Source organism: Macaca fascicularis, chromosome 10, assembly GCF_037993035.2.
Source record: "Macaca fascicularis isolate 582-1 chromosome 10, T2T-MFA8v1.1".
Lineage (NCBI taxonomy): Eukaryota > Metazoa > Chordata > Mammalia > Primates > Cercopithecidae > Macaca > Macaca fascicularis.
Window position 1 is genome coordinate 119,300,565 of NC_088384.1, and position 23,939 is coordinate 119,324,503.

General features: G+C 49.6%; 2 protein-coding genes across 3 annotated transcripts in view; one reads left to right on the forward strand and one right to left on the reverse strand.

The window, feature by feature from the left end:
• LOC141407956 (uncharacterized) overlaps positions 1-23,939 on the forward strand; it is a 44,113-nt gene that overhangs the window by 16,453 nt on the left and 3,721 nt on the right. The gene's annotated exons all lie outside the window — the stretch shown is intronic.
• On the reverse strand, positions 1,347-22,773 carry YTHDF1 (YTH N6-methyladenosine RNA binding protein F1). 2 transcript variants are annotated; one of them, XM_005569554.4, is made up of 5 exons: positions 22,465-22,773; positions 22,192-22,216; positions 20,488-20,567; positions 7,362-8,882; positions 1,347-2,645 (listed from the first exon to the last, which is right to left on the reverse strand). In XM_005569554.4, the coding sequence occupies exons 1-5, from the start codon at positions 22,489-22,491 to the stop codon at positions 2,619-2,621; spliced, it is 1,680 nt and encodes a 559-aa protein (XP_005569611.1). In that variant the 5' UTR covers positions 22,492-22,773; the 3' UTR covers positions 1,347-2,618. The 2 variants fall into 2 exon arrangements, with proteins under 2 accessions (XP_005569611.1, XP_045220049.1); XM_045364114.2 differs by lacking the exon at positions 22,465-22,773 and having other exon boundaries at positions 22,063-22,256.

The following is a 23,939-nucleotide window of genomic DNA, read 5'->3' on the forward strand; positions in this document are numbered from 1 at the left end:
ATCTCAAAAAAAAAAAGAATTCTAGCATGGTGGGCTTTGGAGATGGGTAGAGGGAAAAAGGAATAGGGCTAATGTGGCTGGCTTTTAGGGAGGCAGGGGTGAGAAATACTAACAACTTAAAGCTCTTTATAAAGCAAAATGAGATGAAGTCCCTCTCCCGCCCCCCTCCCAATTATCTCATTCCACAAACCTATGCCTTTCGGTTCTCCCTTCCCCTGGTGGGCCTGGTTCCTTGCCTGGCATCACCACGCACCAGGAATGCAGGCAGGAGGCTCTTAACACCCAGATACGGTGTCAGTTCTACAAAACTTTCCAAGCTGGCAAAGGGAGAAGCCACTGACTCCTCCCGTCTGGAGGCCTCAGGGGAGGTGCTGTCTAGACCGCACGATCCACTATCCATTCACAAGCCAGTCAGCAACTACCACCTGCCAGAGTCCCTGCCATCACCTCCCACTCTGTGGGGGACAATAGCATCCACTTCTTCCACAACAACAAAACAACAAACCAAAGATAAAAGCACGGCACCCGCCGTCATGCTCGCCACCTTTCAGCACCTCTCGGCCCAGCATTCTAAAAGTGCTGGGATTACAGGCATGAGCCACCACGCCTGGCCTCGGCCCAGCATTCTAAAAGCCAGGAACTAATCTTTAAAGAAGCCCAGGACTCAAGAAAATGGCATAAAATACGAAGGAATTAGCTACTCGAGGTTGAAACATACTTCCCTAAAGTAACAGCAGCATTTAGAGCTGCAGGTGGGAGTACACACAGCCTACCTCTAACTGGCCCGTCAGAACAGACACGTTTTCCCCTGTTCGCATTTTGTGTTTTCTTAAACCAACTACGAACTTCTGGCAGAGGCAGTGACTGCCTGGGAAAGGGTACGACAGGATTTTCTGGGCTCATGCTAATATTGTATAACTTTATCACATACTTGTCAACTTCTGCAGATGTACACAATATGCATTTCAGTGCTTGTAAATTTTACCTCAAAAGGAAAACAAACTAAACAGGTATTAAACTCTTTTATCGCATAAAAAACAAGAGGCATTGGAGGATGAATGGAGGGAGATGGTGAGGAGCCAAGTCTGGAAAGGAGGAAGCAGTGCCCAGGTGCTGCACACACTGCTGCGTCTGTGCATCCGTGTGCTGAGGGGTGGGCGATGGTGCCATGTAGTTTATAGTCTTAAAGAAATTAACAGCTCCCTCTTCCAAAGCAAGATAATGAGAATCCCACACCTTGAGAAACACAGGGGCTTTCTATGGTGACTCCCCGAATGGCTTTGCGGCTTAAAAAGCTCCAACACCTAAACTCATCGAGTAGGGTGAAGAATGAGGTGACACCAGGCTTGCTAAATAGTATTGTTTATTAAGGCTTGTATTCTCCTAGAGGAAAAACCCAATGTCGTCCAGGACTCCATTCAGGCAGTAACAGTTCAGAGGAAGTGACACGCTCTAAATACAAGTCTAATGATACAGCTGAAACATTAACTCAGAGGGTCTTATGGAGCAAGTAGTTTTCAGAAAGCATCTGCTCTCTAGGACAGTAAGGATCCTCTACAAGGGCACGTGCAGATCCAGGCGCTGGAGCGTCAGGCATGGGCACCATTTTCATGCTTCAACTCAAACTCCAGGTGGTAGTGAGCTCAAAGGTCCCTCATTCCACAAAACATGACAGCAAATTCATTTTCTAAAAAAGTTTTGTTTTGTTTTTACCCATTCAACAGGAAAAAAAATTAGACACACACAGTGAAATTTACACCCAGCAGCATCCCCCATCACACCATCTGTACTACCAGACCCTACACTGAAAGCTCAGCATTATTGGTATAAAATACTAAGACTGCATTAGGATTCTTAAGAAAAGGGTAAAATTTAAAAAGATGTGCAAACAACGAAGAATGCCCGAACCTGAACCAGACCGAAGCACCTTCCAATTCCTCCCCACATCATGCCCCAACACCATCCAGCCCAACCGGACACCAGGACAGTGAGGGACGGGTGGCCGTTCAGTGGGCAACAGATCTGGAAGGAAAAATTTTCCAAAAACAAAAAAAAAAGTGTCTCCCAAATTTAAAAAATTAAAAGTTATCTGACTAGTAGAAAAATCAAATGGGTAAAATAGCACTTTAGACAAATAAAATGACAAATCAGAATGAACAAGATAATCATTAACCTTTTGATTTCAGTATTTTCAAGAGATTTTATCAGAATACTCTAAATGACAAAATGACTCATGGTTTCTTATGTTTGCTATGAAGCAATAAAGGGATGAGAAATATGAAGTCTCATAGAACAATATCAAATGACTGTGAATTTAAGAACATAATTTCCGCCAAAATAGATGCTTTGTTTATAAGGATACTTGTATTTCACATTAGATCAGTCTGATTGGTAAGCTGACAAAAAAATACTCCTTTATTAGTGACTTCTACAAGATTATAATACATAGAAAAAGTACAAATAAATGCAGATCCATCTGGGCAAAAATAAACGACAAGAAAGGCAAAGATGCAACACTCAACCCCCGCAAGGGACGACACACTGGAGCTGACCAAGCACACGTGTTTTAAACTGTTTTCAAAGTCAAACGTTAGAACATGTAAGAAACTGGTTCGTCCTTATTGTTTGTTTCGATTCTGCCGTTCCTGCAAAAAGAAAAGACAGCAATTGAACGCGCTGAGTAACCACACAGATGAACCCTCCCAGATGTGGGGTCCACGGCTGCCCCGTAGCTGTGCCTACAGATCTGGAGGCAAGACCCTGGATGGCACCCAGGCCGCACCAGCACACAACTCTGAGCTGCGCTGGGCCTGCTCTGTGGGGGACTGGCCACACTGGGCATGGCATTCTCCCCACCCCCTCTACCAGGAGAAAAGCATCACCCACAACGGTCACATGGGCTACTTGTCTAATGGGAAGCCTCACTTCCCACAGCTGTCTTTCCCTCATGTGCCACTATCATTCCACATGGAAAGACACTTAGCAATGTGAAAATCTCTACACTCAGAGGGAGGAGCTGGCACGACCAGGCTCTCAAGCAGGCCAGGGAGACGGAAGCTGTTCTTCTGTATTTTATCTCATTTAAACTTCTCAGTGGCTCAAAGGACACCAAAATCCTTCCAACTGGCTAACAAAGTGCTGTGTCATGTGGCTAATGAAGGGTAGGAGGACCCGTGTGGGCCTGTCCAGTTCAGGCCCTTCCCCCACTTCCCCATGGCTAGACTGGCTCAAGGCAAAGCTCCTCTGACCAGGTTTGCTGCCGACTCCCGTTAAGAGAATCATCTTTTCCAGAGAGTGTATGACACACAAGCTTGAGACTTACACCCGAATCTTTTCCCACACTGGCCTCCCTGAGTAGCAGTGTCTAGAAGCCCCTTCAGTCTCCTTACAAGGCAGCATCCAAAGATGAAAATGTGTGATCTAAGGAGCACACGCTGCACCACTCAGCTAGAGAGGTGTCCCAGGCCGAGAGTGGTGGCACGCAGCTGTAATCCCAACTATATGGGAGGCTGAGGCGAGAGGACAGCTTGAGCCCATGAGTTTTCGGCTGCAGTGAGCTATTATCTGCCCTGCACTCCACCCTGGGCAACAGAGAGAGACCCTATCTCAAAATAAAAACAAAACAGAAAGATGCATCCGAGGCACCTCCATCCTCGTCTGGCCCCTTATCTATTAAGACGCAAACTAATAAAGCCAGCGGGTGGGACACCCAAACATTTAACCTGAAACCTCCTCTTTTGTTAAAAATGGACTGAATGTGTCTTCCGGTTAATAACAAACTTTGCTGGGCACTGGAATAAACACCAGCCTCCTCAACTGTGGCTGCTCTCACAAGCCGCTGTGGTGTTCTCTGTCCCGAGAAGGCTCCAGAGTATATGGATTAAGGACCTGGATAGGCAGGTCCTACTCTTAAGAATTAACATTTCCTCCCTACCCTCAAATGTAAAACTGGAAAAATTAAGAACTCTATATTTTGCATTCTCTTAAAAATTCTGTTTAAAAACTCTCTTCACAGGCTGGGCGTGGTGGCTCACGCCTGCAATCCTAGCACTTCGGGAGGCCAAGGCGGGCGGATTGCCTGAGCTCAGGAATTCAAGACCAGCTTGGTCAATATGGTAAAACCCCGTCTCTACTAAAAATACAAAAAAAAAAAAAAAATTAGCAGGGTGTGGTGGTGGGCGCCTGTAATCCCAGCCACTCTGAAGGCTGAGGCACAAGAATTACTTGAACGTAGGAGGCAGAGGTTGCAGTGAGCTGAGACTGTGTCACTTCACTCCAGCCTGGGGGACAGACTGAAACTGTCTCAATCAATCAATCAATCTCTTAACAAAAGAGGTATTGCTGTTCCTAAAAAGCAAATGCCAATCTCTTGAGTTCAAACTAGCTGATGTTAAAGCCACTCACAGGGAAACACCCCACCTCCCTTCAGCCCTTATAAACAGCTACAAAGTTTACTGTGTGCTCTTTAAAAATACTATTCCTCATAAAATTTCTCAAAAAAAAAAAAAAAAAGACAAAGAAGTACAGCTTGTTCTTTCGAGGAATGCTCGACAAGCATCCAGGAAATGCTTATGCCTGAGATTCTCTCTGCTCTTTACTTCGTTTCAAAGAGCCTGCCCGGAGGTCGATGTGGGGTCGGGTCGGGGGCACCTGCCGCCAGGGCAAGGACAGTTAGTCTGAGGAACTAAGTGATGCTCACCATGTGGAACGCTCACCACTTTCACTGTTTTAAGCTAAGAAGTTTCTAGATTTTTTTAAAACCAAAAAATGTATCAACCCAGGACTTGGTCTGACTCTGCTGACATAAAAGCTACTGCTGTCCTAAGAAATCAGTATGTTTCCAAATTTATAGCTGGACAGCAATCTTGCAAAATGCTAACTCTATTTTACTTTCTCAACGTTCAACTTGTTTATGAGCTTTAGAGCAATGCGGCCAAACTCTAAATGACAAAGAAAAGGTAGGTCTGTTCTTCGAAGTCCTGAGAGAACCTTGAGAAAACTGCCCGGGGGCTCCACCAGCACAACCGCAGTTTACAACCAAGAGGAAGGAGTCCCCACAACTCCTTCCTCTGGTGAAGCTTCCCCACAACTCTCTCTTCAGTGCACTGCTTTGTTCTTAAAACTGCACTGACTCGGCCAGGCGCGGTGGCTCACGCCTGGAATCCCAGCACTTTGGGAGGCCAAGGTCACGAGGTCAGGAGATTGAAACCAGTCTGGCCAACATGGTGAAACCCAATCTCTACTAAAAACACAAAATTTAGTTGGGCGTGGTGGTGGACGCCTATAATCCCAGCTACTTGGGAGGCTGAGGCAGAAGAATCGCTTGAACCTGGGAGGCTGAGGCTGCAGTGAGCTAAAGTTGCACTATTGCACTCCAGCCTGGGTGACAGGGAGATTGTCTCAAAAAAAAAAAAAAAAGCTATTTGAAATTCCACCAAATATTAACAAATCAGGTTCTCATTTGTCACTTTCAATAATATGAATTAATGTTAACACTGACCCACACGGGCCCAGAGTTTGTTTAACAGTTTAGGGAGGGTTACCAAGGTCCATCCAGTGACACTCCACCGGCACCGGTGGCTCTGTTGGACTTGCCTCGGAACACCCGAGGGGTCTGAGGAACACCTAGATCCTGCAGGCCGACACTCACAGGCCCTGCAGGCCGCCCACCAAGATGCTTAACCCAACACCCGACACTAAAAAGCAGTTATCTAAGGATCAAGTTTTTATAATGCAAGTTGTAGGACACTAGAATTTTAAAAACACCAACCAGGTCAGGAGTCCGCACACTTTACGAAAACCCAAGTATCACGGTATTTAAGAAGAAAAACTGCGCGCACACACACACAGCCAGCTTCCAGTGTAGCCAGTTAAGGACCTAAACCTTCAGTAGCAATTATCCCTGCAAATTTAGCAATTCAGTATTTATTTTATACCTTAAAGAGCTATGTGTGTAATCCCAGCTACTTGGAAGGCTAAGGCAGGACAATCACTCGAACCCGGGAGGCGGAGGTTGCAGTGAGCCAAGATTGCACCACTGCACTCCAGCCTGGGCCACAGAGCAAAACTCCATCTCAAAACAAAACAAAAAAAAAGGGCTAAAACACAGAATTTCAGTAACTAATTCAGAATCCAGTAACTGGAAATAAATGACATCCTCTTCTCTTCTCACAAAAGAGAGGGACTGATACTCTTCCAAAGTTCTACAAGCCCCAAGTTTTTCAGGACTTGCATAATGTTAAGACTGCAGACAGTGCAGGCCTATATATATATATATATATATATATATATGGATATACATATCCCCATATATGCCAAGTACACGCCTTTTGGCCCAAAATACAATAGGACACTTGGCGCTCACAGGTGAATAATCCCTTTAACATAGAGAACTGAAAAAGCACTGAAAACCCATCTATTATCAACTGACATTTCAGGAAGAGGTATTTCTTTAAAAGCAGGAGACAATCTCAGGATGAACTCTCTTGAATAAAGGAAGCATTATGAAGTATGTCAGCAGCATCATTTTCCCATTGCTGGTGCCAGTTTATGGGCGTCTGAGCCCTTCTGAGGAGCAAACACATTCAGTCCTGTCGTACATCACACGAAGGCACAGACTCAGGAGTTTGGCTACAAGTATCCCAGGAAATCAGGACTGTCTCAAAAAGGCCCAATCAATGGATTTTTGATACAGGATCCGTATTTGTTATTATAAAATGTCTGGATTCCAAACCTACCCCACCGCCATTTTCTTTAGGACCTAGATGGAGTGAGTTTGTTTCCAAAAACTGCAGGATACTGGGTTTTTAAAAGAAAAATAAAGCAACAACCTCCAGATCACAGACCGGAACTTTCCAGCTGCTGAGGGTCAGTGCCCTGGGAAACAAGGGCCCTTGGCCAAGTGAGGTCTCGATGCCCTATGTGCCCACTGCAGTGCTGCGTGAGTATCACCTAAGCGTTCCTCACGGACAGAGGCTGGGAAGCACTGTTCCAGAAAGTATCACGACTCAAAAAGGAGAGGAGAAAGTTACCCTCAAATTCTACACAGTGTACAGAAAATTCTACAGTGTACAGAATGTGTACACTGTGGCCCCAATTATTCAATTATAAGTGGAGAGTGATCAAAGTCGTTTGGTGACATCCACTCAAACATCATCACTGGTTACTAGCGGTACCCTCCGCGGGGAAAGCCCACGAGGCTGCCAGGACCTGGGCCCGCCCACCCGCGGCCAACTGGGAGCTGCCTGTCAGGAGACTCAGCCTGGCGGACCTGCCGCATCTGCTCACCACCAGGCCACCTGGTCTAAGTGCAGCACCAAGGACACATCTGCATGGCAGCTGCCTGCAACACCCAGACTCACCTTGCGCACCACTTCCTCCTCCTCCTGGCGCTTCTCGTAGTGAGCAAAGTCATCGAAGATGGAGGTTGTGTGCTTGTAGGAACTGATAATTTTCAGCACTTGTTTTGCTTTTTCTAAGGGCACCTCCTGGGTGTCCCGCGAGTTTGTGACCGGTTTGTTGTCGTTATTCTCCAGTCTGATGTGCCGGAGCTGGTTATTGGGCACATCCTTAACAAAAATCCACTTGACATCAAATTTCCCCTTCCACTTGTCCTGAGACCAGACCCCAGCACTGGTGCCGTAGTCCACGGGGGACTTCATCTCGGCCACCCCACAAAAATGCCCACTCCCATTGACGCTGAAGAGCAGGTAGACGGGCCCCTTGCTGCTCATGCAGCGGAAGGCGCTGTCCAGGCGTTTGTTGCCGTGCTCTGTGCTACACCAGATGGAGTACTTAATGGAGCGATGGATGTCATCCTCAGAGTAGCTCTTGATGATGAACACACGCCCGCTTTTCAGATTCCAGTCAAACTCTTTAGGGTTATAGCTGTGAGCAGCCTTCAGTTTTTCAAGGACAGGGTGGGATTCGACGCTGGGGGTGGAATTAGGCTGGACATTTCCAGGAGAGTTGCTATCACTGCCAGCCCCTCCACTCTGCCCAAACGCCGCATTTCTGTTGCGTGGGGCAACCCAGCGGGTCTGGGGTGGCTGCTGAGGGCTCTGATACTGCAGTTGAGCCACAGGTGGGGGCTGTGCTGGGAGAGGCTGAGCCACCTGCTGGGGCTGTGGGGCAGCCTGTGGGGAGGGTGCCTGTTGGGGGACTGGGGCCTTTGGCACAGGCCCCTTGTTATCCCAGGTGCCAATGTCCATGTTATGCTTTATAGGTGGAGGGGGCAGCGCACCCCCCAGGACAGGCCCGCTCTTTGTTTTCATTTTAGGCTGTGGTTTTGCAGGCTTGCTGGCAATGGCAGCCCATGAGGTCGGCTTTGAAACTGGCATGTTCACATTTGTCCCACCGTTGCCAGAAAGGACACCTGTCAGTGCCACACTGCTGACAACGGAGCCCACCGTCTTGACAGCAGAGGAGCTGACGTCCCCAATCTTCAGGCCAACCATGCCCTGCTCCAGGCTGTTCATCCCGGGGGCCTTGCTGAGGGTGTCGCTGTGAAAGCCTGGCTGCCCGTCCACCACAGTGCCACCCAGGGAGCTCGGCGGGTAGGTGTAGCTGCTCCCATACGCAGAGCTCTGGGTCTGCTGACCTTGAGACCCACTTGTCCCCCATGCTGAGAACGCAGGGTTTTCAGGGAAAAAATTAAACCTGTGCTGATAGATGTTGTTCCCCAGGCCCCCAGGCTGCCCAAAAACAGCATCGTGCATAAAATGATGGTCTCCGTTACTGAGCTGTCCGTAGGTGGTGAGGTATGGGATCGGAGGGTCCCCTGCAGTGGACCATGGAGCCTCATTGAGGGAGTAAGGAAATCCAATGGACGGCGGGTAATAGCTGGACAGGTAGGGGTCGCTCATTGAGGGGTAACTGTTACTCTGAAAAGCAAACGTGACAAGTTACAGCACTTCCACAACACGAGGAGGTGATGAAAATGCCAACCGCCTCTTGCTCAAGCACAGGCGGGGTAAAAGTAAGACCTGCACAGCACTGGGCCACTCCTTCCAGAAGGAAAGCTGTGGTCGCCAATGGGAGAACCAAATCAAGACAGAGAAATTAATGATGAACACAAACCAGGGTGTCGTCTCAAAATGCGAAGCATCATTTGCAAAGCTCTGAATTCAGGCTAAATGACTAAGCTAAGCCTCTCTAGAACTGGCAAGGGAGCAGCCCCTCCCTCTACTCTTACCCACAAAGGAATCCAGAGTTAGGACTAAATCCTTGCCCTGCTGACGACAATGCTTATGACGGACACGGACGGCATCATGGGCACTGAAACAGCTTTGTAAGGCAGAGATACTTCATTGGCAAACCAGGATGTGCAGGGCCGTGAGGCAGTTTGCTCCAGAGTACAGACCCTAAGCTCACTAATTACTCAGCAGGCCCCAGGCGCCCACCTCTGGGCCTTGACACTCCTCCTGGGACACTCTTCCATACCTGGACCAAAGCTCTCCCAGACATCCTTCAAGGGCGCTTCAGAGGCTCCTTCCACACACCCTTCCTAGCAGAGAGCCCCTGCCTCTAAGTCCAAGGGGGTTCACATTCCCATGATTTCCTGGGTACAGCACTGGGCTCTTGGAGTAGGCCCCTGCACAGAGGGCCCTGGCTGGCTCCAGCTCCTTAGCCAAGAGAAAGCATCCTAAGTGGAGGACTCTGCACTCCGGGTGCAGAGCAGCCCTTGCTTTGGATGCCAACTCACCTGGGCTTCCTTGTGAAAACATGTCTGTGGTGACTGGAACCTCGGAGAGTGGTTTTAAAGTGACGGAACCTTGAGCCAAAAAGGTCTGCTAGAGAAGGTGAGTGCTTGAGTGCCCCATCGTAGGGGTCTTGGAAGAGCTGCCCAGGGCACAAATTTAGACTTAAAGTCAGCAGTTCTGGGACGGCACCTCCTTGGAGAGACTCAACCAAGGGTCTGGTCATGATTGGGTCCCTCCAATACTGCCTTAAAATGGCTTTCGTGTGAGGGGTGTGTGTGTACATGCATTCGTGTGAGGTGTGTGTGCGTTCGTGTGAGGTGTGCTTATACGCACACACATGCACACAGGCGGGCGAATCGTGTGAGGTGTGCTTATATGCACACACATGCACACAGGCAGGTGAGAAGGGGTCCGGTGTGATGCAAGAAGGCTCCCGCCTAGATGCATCGTCTAAAAGTGTCAAAATGCTATTACAGAAAACAGAGCAGGAAGTAAAAAACACGGAGCTCTCCAGTCTGTGATGCCCGTTTTTGGATTTGCAGTTTTCCTGCTCCCCTCCCCCCAGTCGTCCAAGTAACCAGAAAGTTCTACGTAAAGAGAATATGCTCCAGACCTCATCTCCCAACCTCATCCCTGCCACGCTGACCTTTCATGTTGGCATCAAAGGCCACACTATGAAGGATAACAGCACCCAGTCGGGCACACCAGGTGGGAAGGCAGCTGAGGCAAGAGGGAGACTGGGATCTCAGACAATGAAACAGGCCTGCTTCACTGGAGGGGTGACCACAAGCAGCTCTCCCTGGGAGCAGTGTCCCCGACACCAGCCAACACTGGTGGACTAATGAACCGGTGACCTAGCCACCACTTCCTGCCTCCTGCTCCCATCCTAGAAAACCAAGGGCTTCAGAAATCCTATTTTCTAATTTTCTTCCTGGTGACTTCTCCACTTGTGAGCAGACAATTCCAGAACCTTTTTTTTTTTTTTTTTTTTTTTTTTGAGACAAAGTCTCACTATGTTGCCCAGGCTGGAGTACAGCGGCGAGATCTCAGCTCACTGCAACCTCTGCCTCCCAGGTTCAAGCGATTCTCGTGCCTCAGCCTCCCAAGTAGCTGGGATTACAGAAGCACACCACCACATCCGGTTAATTTTTGTATTTTTAGTAAAGACAGGATTTCATTTTGTTGGCCAGGCTGGTCTTGAACTCCCAACCTCAGGTGATCCACCTGCCTCGGCCTCCCAAAGTGCTGGAATTACAGGAGTGACCCACAGCGCCTGGCCCCAGAATCATCTTTCAAAATGCACTAACTGCTGTTTCCCTGTAATACAAATTTGAGATTCTGGGGGTATAAGAAGACAATTGAGATGCTATCAGTGTTGTACAAACATGAGATTAACCTGAGCTTATTCTCCCTCAAACAACTTCCATGATGCTGGCTCCTTTGCTGCAGCCTTTCCCTTGGGTGCTGCCCTGGCCAACAGGCCCAGACAGGAGGGTGAGCGAATCAGGGGGCGGTCTGTGCAGAGGACTTGCTCCTTGAGTCGCTGGCCACAGGTGCCTTCAAGGACGGCAGGCAAGGGGACAGTGGCCCCACAGGGAAGCCAGCCCTCCTCCTCCCATCGGCTGGACACATGCTCCTCAGCAGCGCTGCAATCACAACACATCCTCCTTCTCACACAAAAAGAGCAGATGAAAAAAAAGACCTCGATGGCCGTGTGGTACTGTAATCCACTGGGTCACACCACCAACCAGAGGAGTCAGGCCATGGACACATATGCCCAGGAACACTTCTGACTACACTTAAAGCCTTAACCAAGACAGGACATCACTTACCACATGAAAAAATGCACATTACATTAAGCATGTAACATCTTGAAAATCCAATTGAAGCATTAAATGGACACACCCAGCACACAGGCCACACAGACACAGAGCCCACAAATGACCCACCCAGCTTCCCTCTACCCAAGGTGCAGGGCCTACAGTTCTAGCTGGTACTCCGCAAACCCTTCAGCTCCAGATCACCACCATTCACACCCTCAGCCACAGAAGATGGTGACACTAATCAGCTCTGCCGGCAGCCCTAAACCCTCCTGACACTTCTGTCCTCACCGGGTTACACGGCCACACAGGCAGGCTGGATGTAGTGACCTGCGGTCCTGTGGGCCCGATTTCCATTTTCATCTCAGTCTTACTGACAGCCCATTTCCTGTTACATCTGCCATCTTTCCTTCAAAACTCTGAAGGTAAAGCAGCAGGTTAATTTGTAATGCTACGTGAAGTAAGTCATTCTGCACATAAGAAAACCTGGAAATGCTGTCCTCTGCCTTCTTTATGAGCCACATGTCAGGCTGCTGTCCCACTCTCCTTCCCTGGTCAGAGAAGCTGTCCCACTCACAGTCCTGGTCACAGCACGTGGGAGACAAATGGAAACACAGTTTGGGCTGCCTGGAAAACACACGCAGCCTCCTTTCAGGGCCTTTGATCTCCCTTTGTCTCACACACAGTCAGGCACAGGTTCAGCGCTCACTTGCTGCCAAGTGCTGGAGGCGAGCTGTGCTGCCCCCTCAACATTCCTTAGTGCCATGGCTCCATGGGCACTGAGTTATGAGTGTGAAAGTTTACTCCTCAGGGATATAGTTGCATTAACTCCGGCCGCGGTGGCTCACACCTGTAATCCCAGCACTCTGGGAGGCCAAGGCGGGCGGATCACGAGGTCAGGAGATCGAGACCATCCTGGCTAACACAGTGAAACCCCGTCTCTACTACAAATACAAAAAACTAGCCAGGCGTGGTGGCGGGCGCCTGTAGTCCCAGCTACTCCGGAGGCTGAGGCAGGAGAATGGCATGAACCCAGGAGGCGGAGCTTGCAGTGAGCCGAGACTACACCACTGGACTCCAGCCTGGGCAACAGAGCGAGACTCCGTCTCAAAAAAAAAAAAAAAGAACAAATTCAAGCTTGTCCTTTTTTTTTTTTTTTTTTTTTTGAGACGGAGTCTCGCTCTGTCGCCCAGGCTGGAGTGCAGTGGCTGGATCTCAGCTCACTGCAAGCTCCGCTTCCCGGGTTTACGCCATTCTCCTGCCTCAGCCTCCCGAGTAGCTGGGACTACAGGCGCCCGCCACCTCGCCCGGCTAGTTTTTTTTTGTATTTTTAGTAGAGACGGGGTTTCACCGTGTTAGCCAGGATGGTCTCGATCTCCTGACCTTGTGATCCGCCCATCTCGGCCTCCCAAAGTGCTGGGATTACAGGCTTGAGCCACCGCGCCCGGCCTCAAAGCTTGTTCTTAACACATTACTACCTCTGAGCAAGCATATTTTGGTCCTGGTAAATGAGTGGCATAAACAGACCTTTTAAGGACAATACAGGCAAAACCATGATCCTGCTCCTCTGCAGCCACCTCCACAGAAGACTGCTAAACACTTTCCAAGCTAGGCACCTCACTGCAGCCCCTGCGGAGAACTGAAGACCTCATCGAAGAAAGCCTAACACGTTTTCGGCCGGGCACGGTGGCTCAGGCCTATAATCCCAGCACTTTGGGAGGCCGAGGCAGGTGGATCATCTGATATCAGGAGTTTGAGAGTAGCCTGGCCAACACAGTGAAACCCAGTCTCTACTAAAAATACAAAAATTTAGCCGGGCGTGGTGGCGCGTGCCTATAATCACAGGCACTTGGGAGGCCAAGACAGGAGAATCGCTTGAACCCGGGAGGCGGAGGTTGCAGTGAGCCGAGGTTGTACCACTGCACTCCAGCCTGGGCAACAAGAGCGAAACTCCGTCTCAAAACAAAAAAAGAAAAAAGAAAAAGAAAGACTAACACATTTTAAAGGAAAAATCAGAGTCCCCTGACAAAGGAAAATACAACTTTAGATTCTTAAGCCTCCTCCTGTGACTAACTTAAAACTGATAAACAAAATTGACACTCAAAGAATTAAAGAAAACTTTAATCAGGGAACATATTATCTCCAGGTTACTCGAAAATCCAAACAGTAAAACACAAAAAAGCCCCAACTCTACATTAGAACTAGGCCGGGCACAGTGGCTCAGGCCTATAATCCCAGCACTTTGGAAGGCCGAGGCAGGTGGATCACAAGGTCAGGAGTTCGAGACCAGCCTGACCAACATGGTGAAACCCCATCTCTACTAAAAATATAAAAATTAGCCGGGCGTGGTGGCAGGTGCCTGTAGTCCCAGCTACTCAGGAGCCTAAGGCAGGAGAATCGCTTGAACCTGGGAGGCGGAGGTTGCCATGAGCCAAGATAGTGCCACTGCACTCCAGCCTGGGCAACAGAGTGAGACTCCGTCTCAAAAAAACAAACACACAAAAAAGAACTAAGAGCAGTTTTACATATTTACTCAAATTTAACGACATTATAAAAAAGAAACTTCCATCCGAATGAACAGAACCATTTAAGTTGAAGTTAAAATGTTTACTTCCTGTATCCATTTTTCTGAGATAGAGTTGGAATGACCAAGAGGAGAGACTAAAGCAGAAATGATCCCTTCAGAAGCCCAAGAGGAACAGAGAGAAGCATCTGCTTAATAAAAAAACACACACACAAATAAATTATGTAAAGGGGAAAAGTATCGAGCGTACTGCTGAAAAGTGAGGGAGTGACACGGCTCCTGGGAACCAGCTCTGACCCAGGACAGGGAACAGGCCTACCAGGATGACCTGCGGCTCTTCAGGAGAAGCCTTAGAGAGCGCAGAGAAAATGTTAGAGGAAAATAACCAAAAAACCCTAATTTACCTACTTGGCTGCTCACTTTTCAGATCTGTTTTCAGGACTGGTCCTTCTGAGGCTGCAATTTCAGCCCCTCAGCTGGTGGCATCAATATGCAGAGACAGCAGTTTCTGACAGAATTCCTGCATTTGTTTCAGCAACTTGCCAATAAGAAGCATGTTGGCCGGGCGCGGTGGCTCAAGCCTGTAATCCCAGCACTTTGGGAGGCCGAGACGGGCGGATCACGAGGTCAGGAGATCGAGACCATCCTGGCTAACACAATGAAACCCCGTCTCTACTAAAAATACAAAAAAATTAGCTGGGCGAGGTGGCGGGCGCCTGTAGTCCCAGCTACTCGGGAGGCTGAGGCAGGAGAATGGCGTAAACTCGGGAGGCGGAGCTTGCAGTGAGCCGAGATAGCGCCACTGCACTCCAGCCTGGGCGACAGAGCGAAAAAAAAAAAAAAAAAAGAAGCATGTTAAGATCCCACTGTGTCCTTCCAGCTGTGTTTCTGGGAAGCCGCTGTGATGGCAAATGCCTACTTAGCAGGCTCTGCCACTGGGTATTTTAAGGAAGCCCATATTTTTAGATGTAGCCACAAGAAACTGACACTCCCCGGCTGGCCCTCAGGTCATCCTGGGCCTACCAGAGCTGCGCAGGCACAGCAGGAAGCCCTGTGCCAAGCGTCTCCAGGCTATTCTCAAGGAACTCCTAGACGCTCTGATGAGGCATTGTGTTCAGGGAAAAAAACCACCCAAAATCTGATGAGCAATTTCATCAGTGTGTGATCAGTGTACTTACACAAATGGAGACGTGTGACAGTGGAGGCAGTATCCTTACCACACACTGAGGCCGTAACCTGTACAATGTGTGACTGTACTGAGTAATAGAAGTAACTATAACTTTAGTAAGTATGTGTGTGTCTAAACATATCTAAACACAGAAAAGGTACAGTAAAAATTCAGTATAAGAGATCAAGAACGGGACACGTGTACACTTACGGTGAATGGAGCAGGTAGGCCTGAAGTTGCTCTGGGTGAGTCAGGGAGTGAAAGTGAAGGCCTGGGCCCTCACTGGACACCACTGTCACCTTTAGAAACACCGTCCACTTAAGACTACACTCAATTTTAAAATTTTCCTTTCTTCAATAATAAACCCTAGCCTACTATAGCTTTTTTACTTTACAAACTACTTTTTAAAAAGCTTTAAAAGTTTTTGACTCTTTTGTAAACACAAACATATCACATATCTGTACAAAAATAGTTTTTCGTCATATCCTTATTCCATAAGCTTTTTTCTATTAATTTTTTTTTAACTTTTTGAACTTTTTTGTTACAAATGAAGACATGGCCAGGCACAGTGGCTCATGCCCGTAACCCCAGCACTTTAAGAGGCCGAGGCAGGGGGACTGCTTCAGCCCAGGATTTCGAGACCAGCCCAGGCAACACAGTGAGACCTCATCTCTACAAAAAATCAAAAATGAGGCAGGAAGATCTCTTGGGCCCAGGAGGTGAAGGCTGCAATGAGTCACCACTGCACTTCCGCCCGGGTGAGGGAGAGACCCTGCTTCAAAACAAAACAAAACAAAAAAAACCAAAAAACCCAAAAGGACACAAAAAACACACATATAGGCCAGGCGCGGTGGCTCAAGCCTGTAATCCTAGTACTTTGGGAGGCCGAGGCGGGTGGATCACGAAGTCAGGAGATCGAGACCATCCTGGCTAACATGGTGAAACCCCGTCTCTACTAAAAATACAAAAAAATAGCCGGGCGTGGTGGCGGGCGCCTGTAGTCCCAGCTACTCGGAGGCTGAGGCAGGAGAATGGCGTAAACCCGGGAGGCGGAGCTTGCAGTGAGCCGAGATCGCGCCACTGCACTCCAGCCTGGGTAACACAGCGAGACTCCGTCTCAAAAAAAAAAAAAAAAAAAAAACACATATTAGCCTAGGCCTACACAAGGTCTGGATCTTCCACCTCCACATCTTGCCCCACTGGAAGGTATTCAGGGGCAACAACACACATGGAGCTGTCATCTCCTGTGACATCAATGCCTTCTTCCGGATTCCTCCTGAAGAACCTGCCTGAGGCTGCTTTCCAGCTAACTCTGTTCTAGTAAGTAGACAGAATATGCTCTTAGAAGTATAGTAAATACATAAAGTAGTAACAGTCAAGTATTACGCACTGTACGTAACTGTGTGTAACTGTAGGTGTATACCCTGGTATGACTGGGGCAGTAGCTTTGGTTACACCTGCAGCACCTCAAACACATGAGTAATGCACTGCCCTTAACATGGCAGCTCCAACATCACCAGGTGACAGGAATTTTTCAGCACCATCATAAATCTTATGGGACCACTATCATACTGTGGTCTGCTGCTGACCAAAACTTCATCCAGCAGCACAGGTACAGGTGTCATCTCCCCCATGCCCAGGTGGCCTTGGTAATTTCTGTCAGTGGGGTCACAGCAAACACAGTCTGTTGGTCAGCCAGTGCGCAGGAGGCCTGGGGGGCCAGCGGCATCTATTCCCAACTCAGGCATCATGCAGAGACAGGGTCTTCTAACTCTGAGTAGGAACTGTTCTGGGTCATTTCACAGTCTTTCCTTTCAGAAAACAACAGAAAACTGGGAAACTAGAAGTCCCTGAGCAGGCAAAGCCTCAAAAGAGAAAATCAGCCAGGCACCATGGCTCACGCTTGTAATCCCAGCACTGTGGGAGGCCGAGGCGGGCGGATCACCTGAGGTCGGGAGTTCCAGAACAGCCTGATCAACATGGAGAAACCCTGTCTCTACTAAAAATACCAAGAAAAAATTAGCCAGGCGTGGTGGTGCACACCTGTTTTCCCAGCTACTCAGGAGGCTGAGGTAGGAGAATCACTTGAGTCAGGGAGGTGGAGGCTGCAGTGAGCTAAGACTGCACCACTGCACTCCAGCCTGGGCAACAAAAGCGAAACTCCGTCTCAAAAAAAAAAAAAAAGGGAGAAAATCACAACAATCAAGCCCAACCCAGAGCCCTTCACTCCCAGTTCCTCTGCTTCCCCCAACTCCCATTCGAGTCACAGACTAGAAGACAGATACTGAGCGGCTACAGTCGCAAGCACCTCAGGGGCAACTAGGACTGAAACTCTAGTACCAGAAGCACAGCAAGGTGGGTGAGGTGAGGCCTCTCTGAGGGAAGGACCCCCACCACATGGCAACAACCCTTCACAGCCCATTACAAGTTAAACCAACCTAACAGGCAGGCATTCTCCTAAGACTTTCTAAACCATTCTAAGTATTACAGTTTCACACAAAACACAGGAACCAAACTAGCCTCCAACTAGATACTACAAACCATACCTGGATTTTTCTCTTTTAAGTACCCATGATTAGGCTGGGCACAGTGGCTAATGCCTATGCTCCTAGTACTTTGGGAGGCTGATGCGTGTAGATTGCTTGAGCCCACGAGTTCGAGACCAGCCTGGGCAACACAGGAAGATTTCATGTCTACTAAAAATTTAAAAATTAGCTGGGCGTGGTGGCACATGCCTGTAGTCCCAGCTACTCGGGAGGCTGAGGTGGGAGAATCACCTGAGCCCGGGAAGTCAAGGCTGCAGTGAGCCGTGATCACACCATGCACTCCAGCCTGGGCAATGGAATGAGACCCTGTCTCCAACAAAAAAGGACCCAGGGCTGACAGATCTGTTCACTATCGTAACCGTGGCCGTGGCTCCACAGGCATGTCTGTTATGTTCACTATCGGAACCGTGGCCGTGGCTCCACAGGTATGTCTGTATAAATCAGAAGTTATAAAACTGTACTGTATACATACAGAACTAAGACACCCACTGACATAAAAATAATCTAATCCATTTGTAAAGAAATCCTCCCAAACAACACAAAAGCTCCGACTTTATAAAAATATTTTTGGCCGGGCGCAGTGGCTCATACCTGTAACCCTAGCACTTTGGGAAGCCAAACCAGGAAGATCACTTGAGCCCAGAAGTTGAAGACCAGCCTGTGTACAATATACACAGACCCTGTGTCTGCAATCAACCAACCAATCAATCACCAGGTATAGCGGTGCACGCCTGTAGTCCCAGCTATTCAGGAGGCTGAGGCAGGAGGATCGCTTAAGCCCAGGAATTTGAGGCTACAGTGAGCTATAATCATGCCCCTGAACTCTAGGTTGGGTAAAAGAACGGGACCCTGTCTCCAAAATATACACATACATACATATACACACACATATACATAGACCTACACACACACGCATACATTTTTAGGTGTCCTGATGCAACCTCCTTTCCCCTTTATTGGCTAAAATTCAGTACATAATACTATTAAAGTACTAAAATAATAACAACAGTAGAAAACAAGATATTCAAAAAATCAATTCATTTAACTTCCTGCCATTACCTCTATCCAATGCCCATCACTGAAGTCAAGTCAGTTCTGCCAAGAGCGGGGCCAGATTCTCAGAAGGCAACCAAGAGACAAGAAACAAAAGCAGGGTTGGAGCGGGGGGCAGGTCTGCCAAGGCTCCACCTGTACAAGGTTTCCTGGTCTCCAAGCGGCTTGATTCGCCAAGTGCAGTAGGAGTGAGGGGGACGAAGGAACATTCTAAGTTCTAAGACACCTTAGAAAAGGGCAGTCTAGTTTTATTCCTTCACAGAGAAGAGGTGAAGCCTGGTTTTACTTTAAAACATGCCCAGTAGCTGAGGGCTATTTGGAGCGGCGAAGGAAGGAATGCGAGCATCTGCTTTGTGCTGCCCCATGAGGCCTGCTCACCAAAGTGAGGAGCTCACAGAGGTGCAGCCTCTCATCCAAGCCACTGGCCTGGAGGCAGGGGAGTCTGGTTCCTGAGTTGGACTCTTAACCAGATATGGCTTCTCTTGGGAGTTTTGCTGCAACAGTAGCACAGAGGAGAGAGAGCAGCTCCCAGTAGATTTTAACCAGGGCAATTGTATTCCCCAAAAAACATCAGCCAAGATAGTTTTGCTTGCTACAACTGGGTATGGGGAGAGGGAGTTGCTAATGGCATCTAGTGGGTGGGAAGCCAGGGAGGCTGCTAAACATCCAACAATGCACAGGACAGCCCCCAAAACAGAATGTTCCCATGCAAAATGTCCACAGTGCCAAGGCAGAGAAAGCCTGAATTACCTAAGAAAACAGGGCAGCTATGACTCACTGGGCCCTGCTGTATCAGGTACTGTCTCAGCGCTTTATGTACACCATCTGATGTCATCCTCCCAACAATTCTACAAAGAATTACTCCTCTCTTTCTTCCACAGAAAAGAAAGTTGAGGCAAGAGAATGCAAGCCACAGACACATGCCAGTCAGTGGTGGAGTTAAAAGTGAAATCAGGCTAGGCGTGGTGCCTCACGCTTATAATCCCAGCACTCTGTGAGGCCGAGGCAGGTGGATCACCTGAGGTCAGGAGTTTGAGACCAGCCTGGCCAACATGGAGAAACCCTGTCTCTACTAAAAATACAAAAATTAGCTAGACGTGGCGGTGGGCGCCTGTAATCCCAGCTACTCCTGAGGCTGAGGCAGGAGAATGACTTGAACCCGGGAGGCAGAGTTTGCAGTGGGCTGAGATCGTGCCATTGCACTCCAGCCTCAGTGACAAAGAGTGAGATTCTGTCTCAAAAAAAAAAAGACTGAAAACCAGGCGGCATCTGGCTCCACAGCTGCTCCACAGCCCAGCTCTCAGCTGCTTCCCGAGACCACAATTCCAATCATCCACAGCGAAAAATAACCAGTAAGCTTCAGAAACACACACAACTCCACTGCATCAAAGGCAAGACACATCAGTGACCCACAAAAACTGGAGCCAACTAGACCTGTTTGCATACCGGCCCCATTGGGATGCTGCCTCCTCCACGGGGTAAATCATTTTCATCCCACTCACGCCCAAGGTTAACAGGAGGCACATCTTCATGAGCATTCTATCATTTCTAATACTTTATAGTCTGCTGCTTTGTTGTTTAGGATAATTTAAAAATCAGAAATGACAACAAAGGTGTGTTACACGACAATTAAAACCAACTTAAAAACAAATATATGCTAACAAAATAAACTCACCTGATTTGACTGTCCAGTAAGGTAGGGCTCAAAGTCATTGTCATGAACTGTATCCTTCTGATGTAAAGAACCATTTTGTACTAGAACAAAAAGTTGCAAAATATTACCCTCAAATTTTAAAAGATTACTTTTAAGCACGGAAGTCAAAGTTTAAGTAAAGTCTATTTCCATCTATTTCTAGCAGAAATTATGCTTTTATTTTAAAAGGAATAAAACCAGTATAGAACTGAGGTTTACACAACTAATTAGAAGGGTGACAGGAAACTTTCAATAATTTAAGCTAAATTTTAAATAAAGGCTTAAACATAATTTGGTGAGATTGACCAAATTAAGTGTTAACACATAATGCAAGGAACACATAACCAGGGTGAAACTGACATGGTCTAATAAAGACCTATGTGTGGCAAATAGAAGTGGAGCCTCCAAAAACCCAAATGCAGAATGTATGCCCAAATGTATGGCGAAACTGAGGGAAGAAAACTTAAGAGGGAAGGGGCTGCAACTGAAGGACTACTGGGAGTTATTATCTGACTCTCCACAGTGAACCCCAAATATCTGAGACAGGTCTCAGTCAATTCAGAAAATTTATTTTGCCAAGGTTAAGGACACACCCATGACACAGCCTCAGGAGGTTTTGACAACACGTGCCCAAGGTGGTCAGGACACGGCTTAGTTTTATACATTTTATAAAGGGAGTCGTGAGAACAATCAATGTAAGATGTACATTGGTTTGGTCTGGAGAGGCAGGACAACTTGAAGCAGGGAGGGGGCTTCCAGATCATAGGTAGGTAAGAGACTGCATTCTTTTGAGTTTCTGATTAGCCTTTCCAAACGAAGCAATCAGATAAGCATTTATCTCAGTGAGGAGGAATGACTCTGAGTTCAGTCCTTTGTCCACCAGGAATTTCCTTGTGGGCAAACTGTGGGGGAGGTATGTAACTTTTTATGTCTTAGAAACTATCTTTTTCAAGAATAGAAGGGGAGGCAGGTTTGCCCTAAGCAGTTCCCAGCGTAGCTTTCTCCCTTTGGCTCAGTGATTTGGGCGCCCGAAGATTGATCTTCCTTTCACACCACTTTTCTTCCCACTGTTATTATGCTCAGTCAGAAAAAGAAAGCAAAGGTAAATAAAGTGCTGGGCCTTTTCCAATCTTAAAACACGATGAACCACAGTATTTGTTTACACCTGAGCTGACACACAAACTAGCTAAAAAAGTGTTTCAATTTTCCCACCAGTGCGCTCTGAGGGTTTATCCCAAGCCATAATGTCACAGGAGATGCTAACAGACTTGGAAAACCGGCTGAAACTACCCGGGATATGGAGCTTAGCCTGCAGAACCTCGGACTGCCCCTCTCCTAGAGCAGCCCCTACTGGGCAGCAAAAGGCAAGTCGCTCGTCCCCTGCGGCCATGTCCACCCCGCAAAGCCTCCTCTCCTACCTCCCCTTCCCCAAAGCAAATCCATGATCATGCAGTGGGCAGAGAAGGGCCCAAATTACTCTGAACACTCATTTAAAATTTCACTTCTTGAGAAGCCCTTGTCTTCGACCTGCCAAATCTCCCAGAATCGTCACACAACCTCAAGTTTTATCTCCCTGAAGCTGGCGGAAGAGAGAAAGTTTCCGGTCCCAGACGCAGCTTCCTGGACCGTTCCTTCCCCGTCCTCCTCCACTCCAGCCCGCGCCGGCCGTCCCGGGACTCCGCTCACCTTTATTATCTTGTCCTTTTGTTCTCTGCACCGCCGCAGGCCGGGACGTGGGGTACACACAACCCGCGGAAAAAAGGAAACACAAAGTTATTCACCAGAGAACTGGTCTCCAGCGGGCAGCGAGCTCGGCAGGCCCCGAGGCGCGGTCACGTGCGACCCCGGCCCCCGCGACCCCGGCCCCCGCGACCCCGGCCTCTGCGGTCCAGCCCAGGACCCCAACCCAGCCCCCGCGACTCGGCCCCGGCCACGGCCCCCGTAACCCGGCCCCGCTACCTGGGTGTCCACGCTGGTGGCCGACATGCTTCATGAACAACTAGACGCGGGGCCGGGGCGCCCGCCGGCTCGGGCCTCCCCGAGAGGCCGGGCCTGTCACCCTAGCTCGCGCGGCCCCGGGCCCCGCCGCCAACTCCCCGGGCGCCGGCCGGGCGGCGGCGGCGGCGGCTGCTGGGCGCGCGGGCCCCTGACGAGGCGGCGACGGCGGTGAGCCCCGGACGCGGACGCGCTGAGGAGGCGTCGACTCCAATGGCGGCGGCGGCGGCTGCGGCGACAGCGGCAGCGACGGCGGCAGCCGGGAACGAGACTGCGCAGCGTCAGCGCGCACGCGGGGCAGGCCGGGAGCACCGCGCCGGGCCGCCACGATTCGCGCCTGCGCGCTGCTGTCTTACGGGACAGATTTCGCTCCCAGGTCGTAGTTTCGCGCGGCGGGGCGGGGGCCGCAGCCGGCTGGGCGGGGAAGCCCCGAGCCGGGGAAGTCACGTGGGGCGTGTCCGGCGGAGCCGCGCGGCCTGTTGGGAAGGGGCTGGCGGGCTGCGTCCAGGTGTGCACCGCGCCCCCGCACCCCCGCGCCCCGTCCACGGCCGCAGCCCCCGACGCGCTACAGGCACTGAGGCCTCTGTGGTTTTCCCCAAGGTCTGAAGACTAAACGCTGCTCTGGTCCGACAGCCGGGCTACGGGTCTGTACGTGGTCGGTCCCCCCTGCCCCCACGCGCAAAGCCCTGCCCGCCCAGAGCTGCGAGCCCCTGCGCCTTGCCGCGGGACCTGCGGGCTTTGTTCGCTTTGCAGCCCTGGCCTTCAGCAGCAGCGGAGCCCGGGGCCCGGTCCCGAAGGTCAGCTGTTCTGTGGATGTACCTCCGGACCTGCAAGAGGCTCGCCGGCTTATAACGAAGTTCGCATATTAGATTCTTGACCCCGATTTCATCACCAGGAGGAAAAGAGACTTACGGTAGTGCTCTGTGCCGCAGCCTAGGCCGGGCCAGGGGAATTCTGGTCTTTGTTCGAGGATGGACAGCACCTTCTTAGCTGCAGCTGTGCAAAGAGAGCCCAGTTCTCAGTTCCTAACCCCTCAGCATCCCCAGTCTGGACGCCCTTCTGGTCAGGCGTTGAATTTCGCTCCCTGCAGCCAGTATCCAATCCTGCCACCCTTGTGGCTAACTCCCTACAGAGGCTTCGAGGTTGATATTTTTCTTTCCAGCTCTGGCAGGTGTAACATCTTCACGTGGCCTGGATCTGGGTCCCGCTGAAGGAGAAAGACCTGGAATGGGGTGTCAGTCATTCTGACGTCAAAGGAGTGTTTTCCACAAAGTGGGCCCGGACAGATGTGCTAGGCAGGGCGGACAGTGACAGCAGGGATGGCAATGGAGTCCCAAGACGGCTCCAAGCCTGGACATCCTCATCAGTGAGGCAGCAGACAGCCTCTCACACTGCTGCAGGAGGAGGTGGAAACGGCCCCCAGTGGGCCAGTCAGCCAC

Bases quoted from the DNA above. Each gene is read 5' to 3' on its own strand.
- YTHDF1 (XM_005569554.4), bottom strand. From the start codon at position 22,491: ATGTCGGCCACCAGCGTGGACACCCAG. The intron at 20,568-22,191 runs GTGAGCGGAGTC...TTTTTGTTCTAG, and splicing joins AAAAGGACAAGATAATAAAG to TACAAAATGGTTCTTTACAT. The intron at 2,646-7,361 runs GTGAGTCTGGGT...TTCTTTTTGCAG, and splicing joins AGGAGGAAGTGGTGCGCAAG to GAACGGCAGAATCGAAACAA.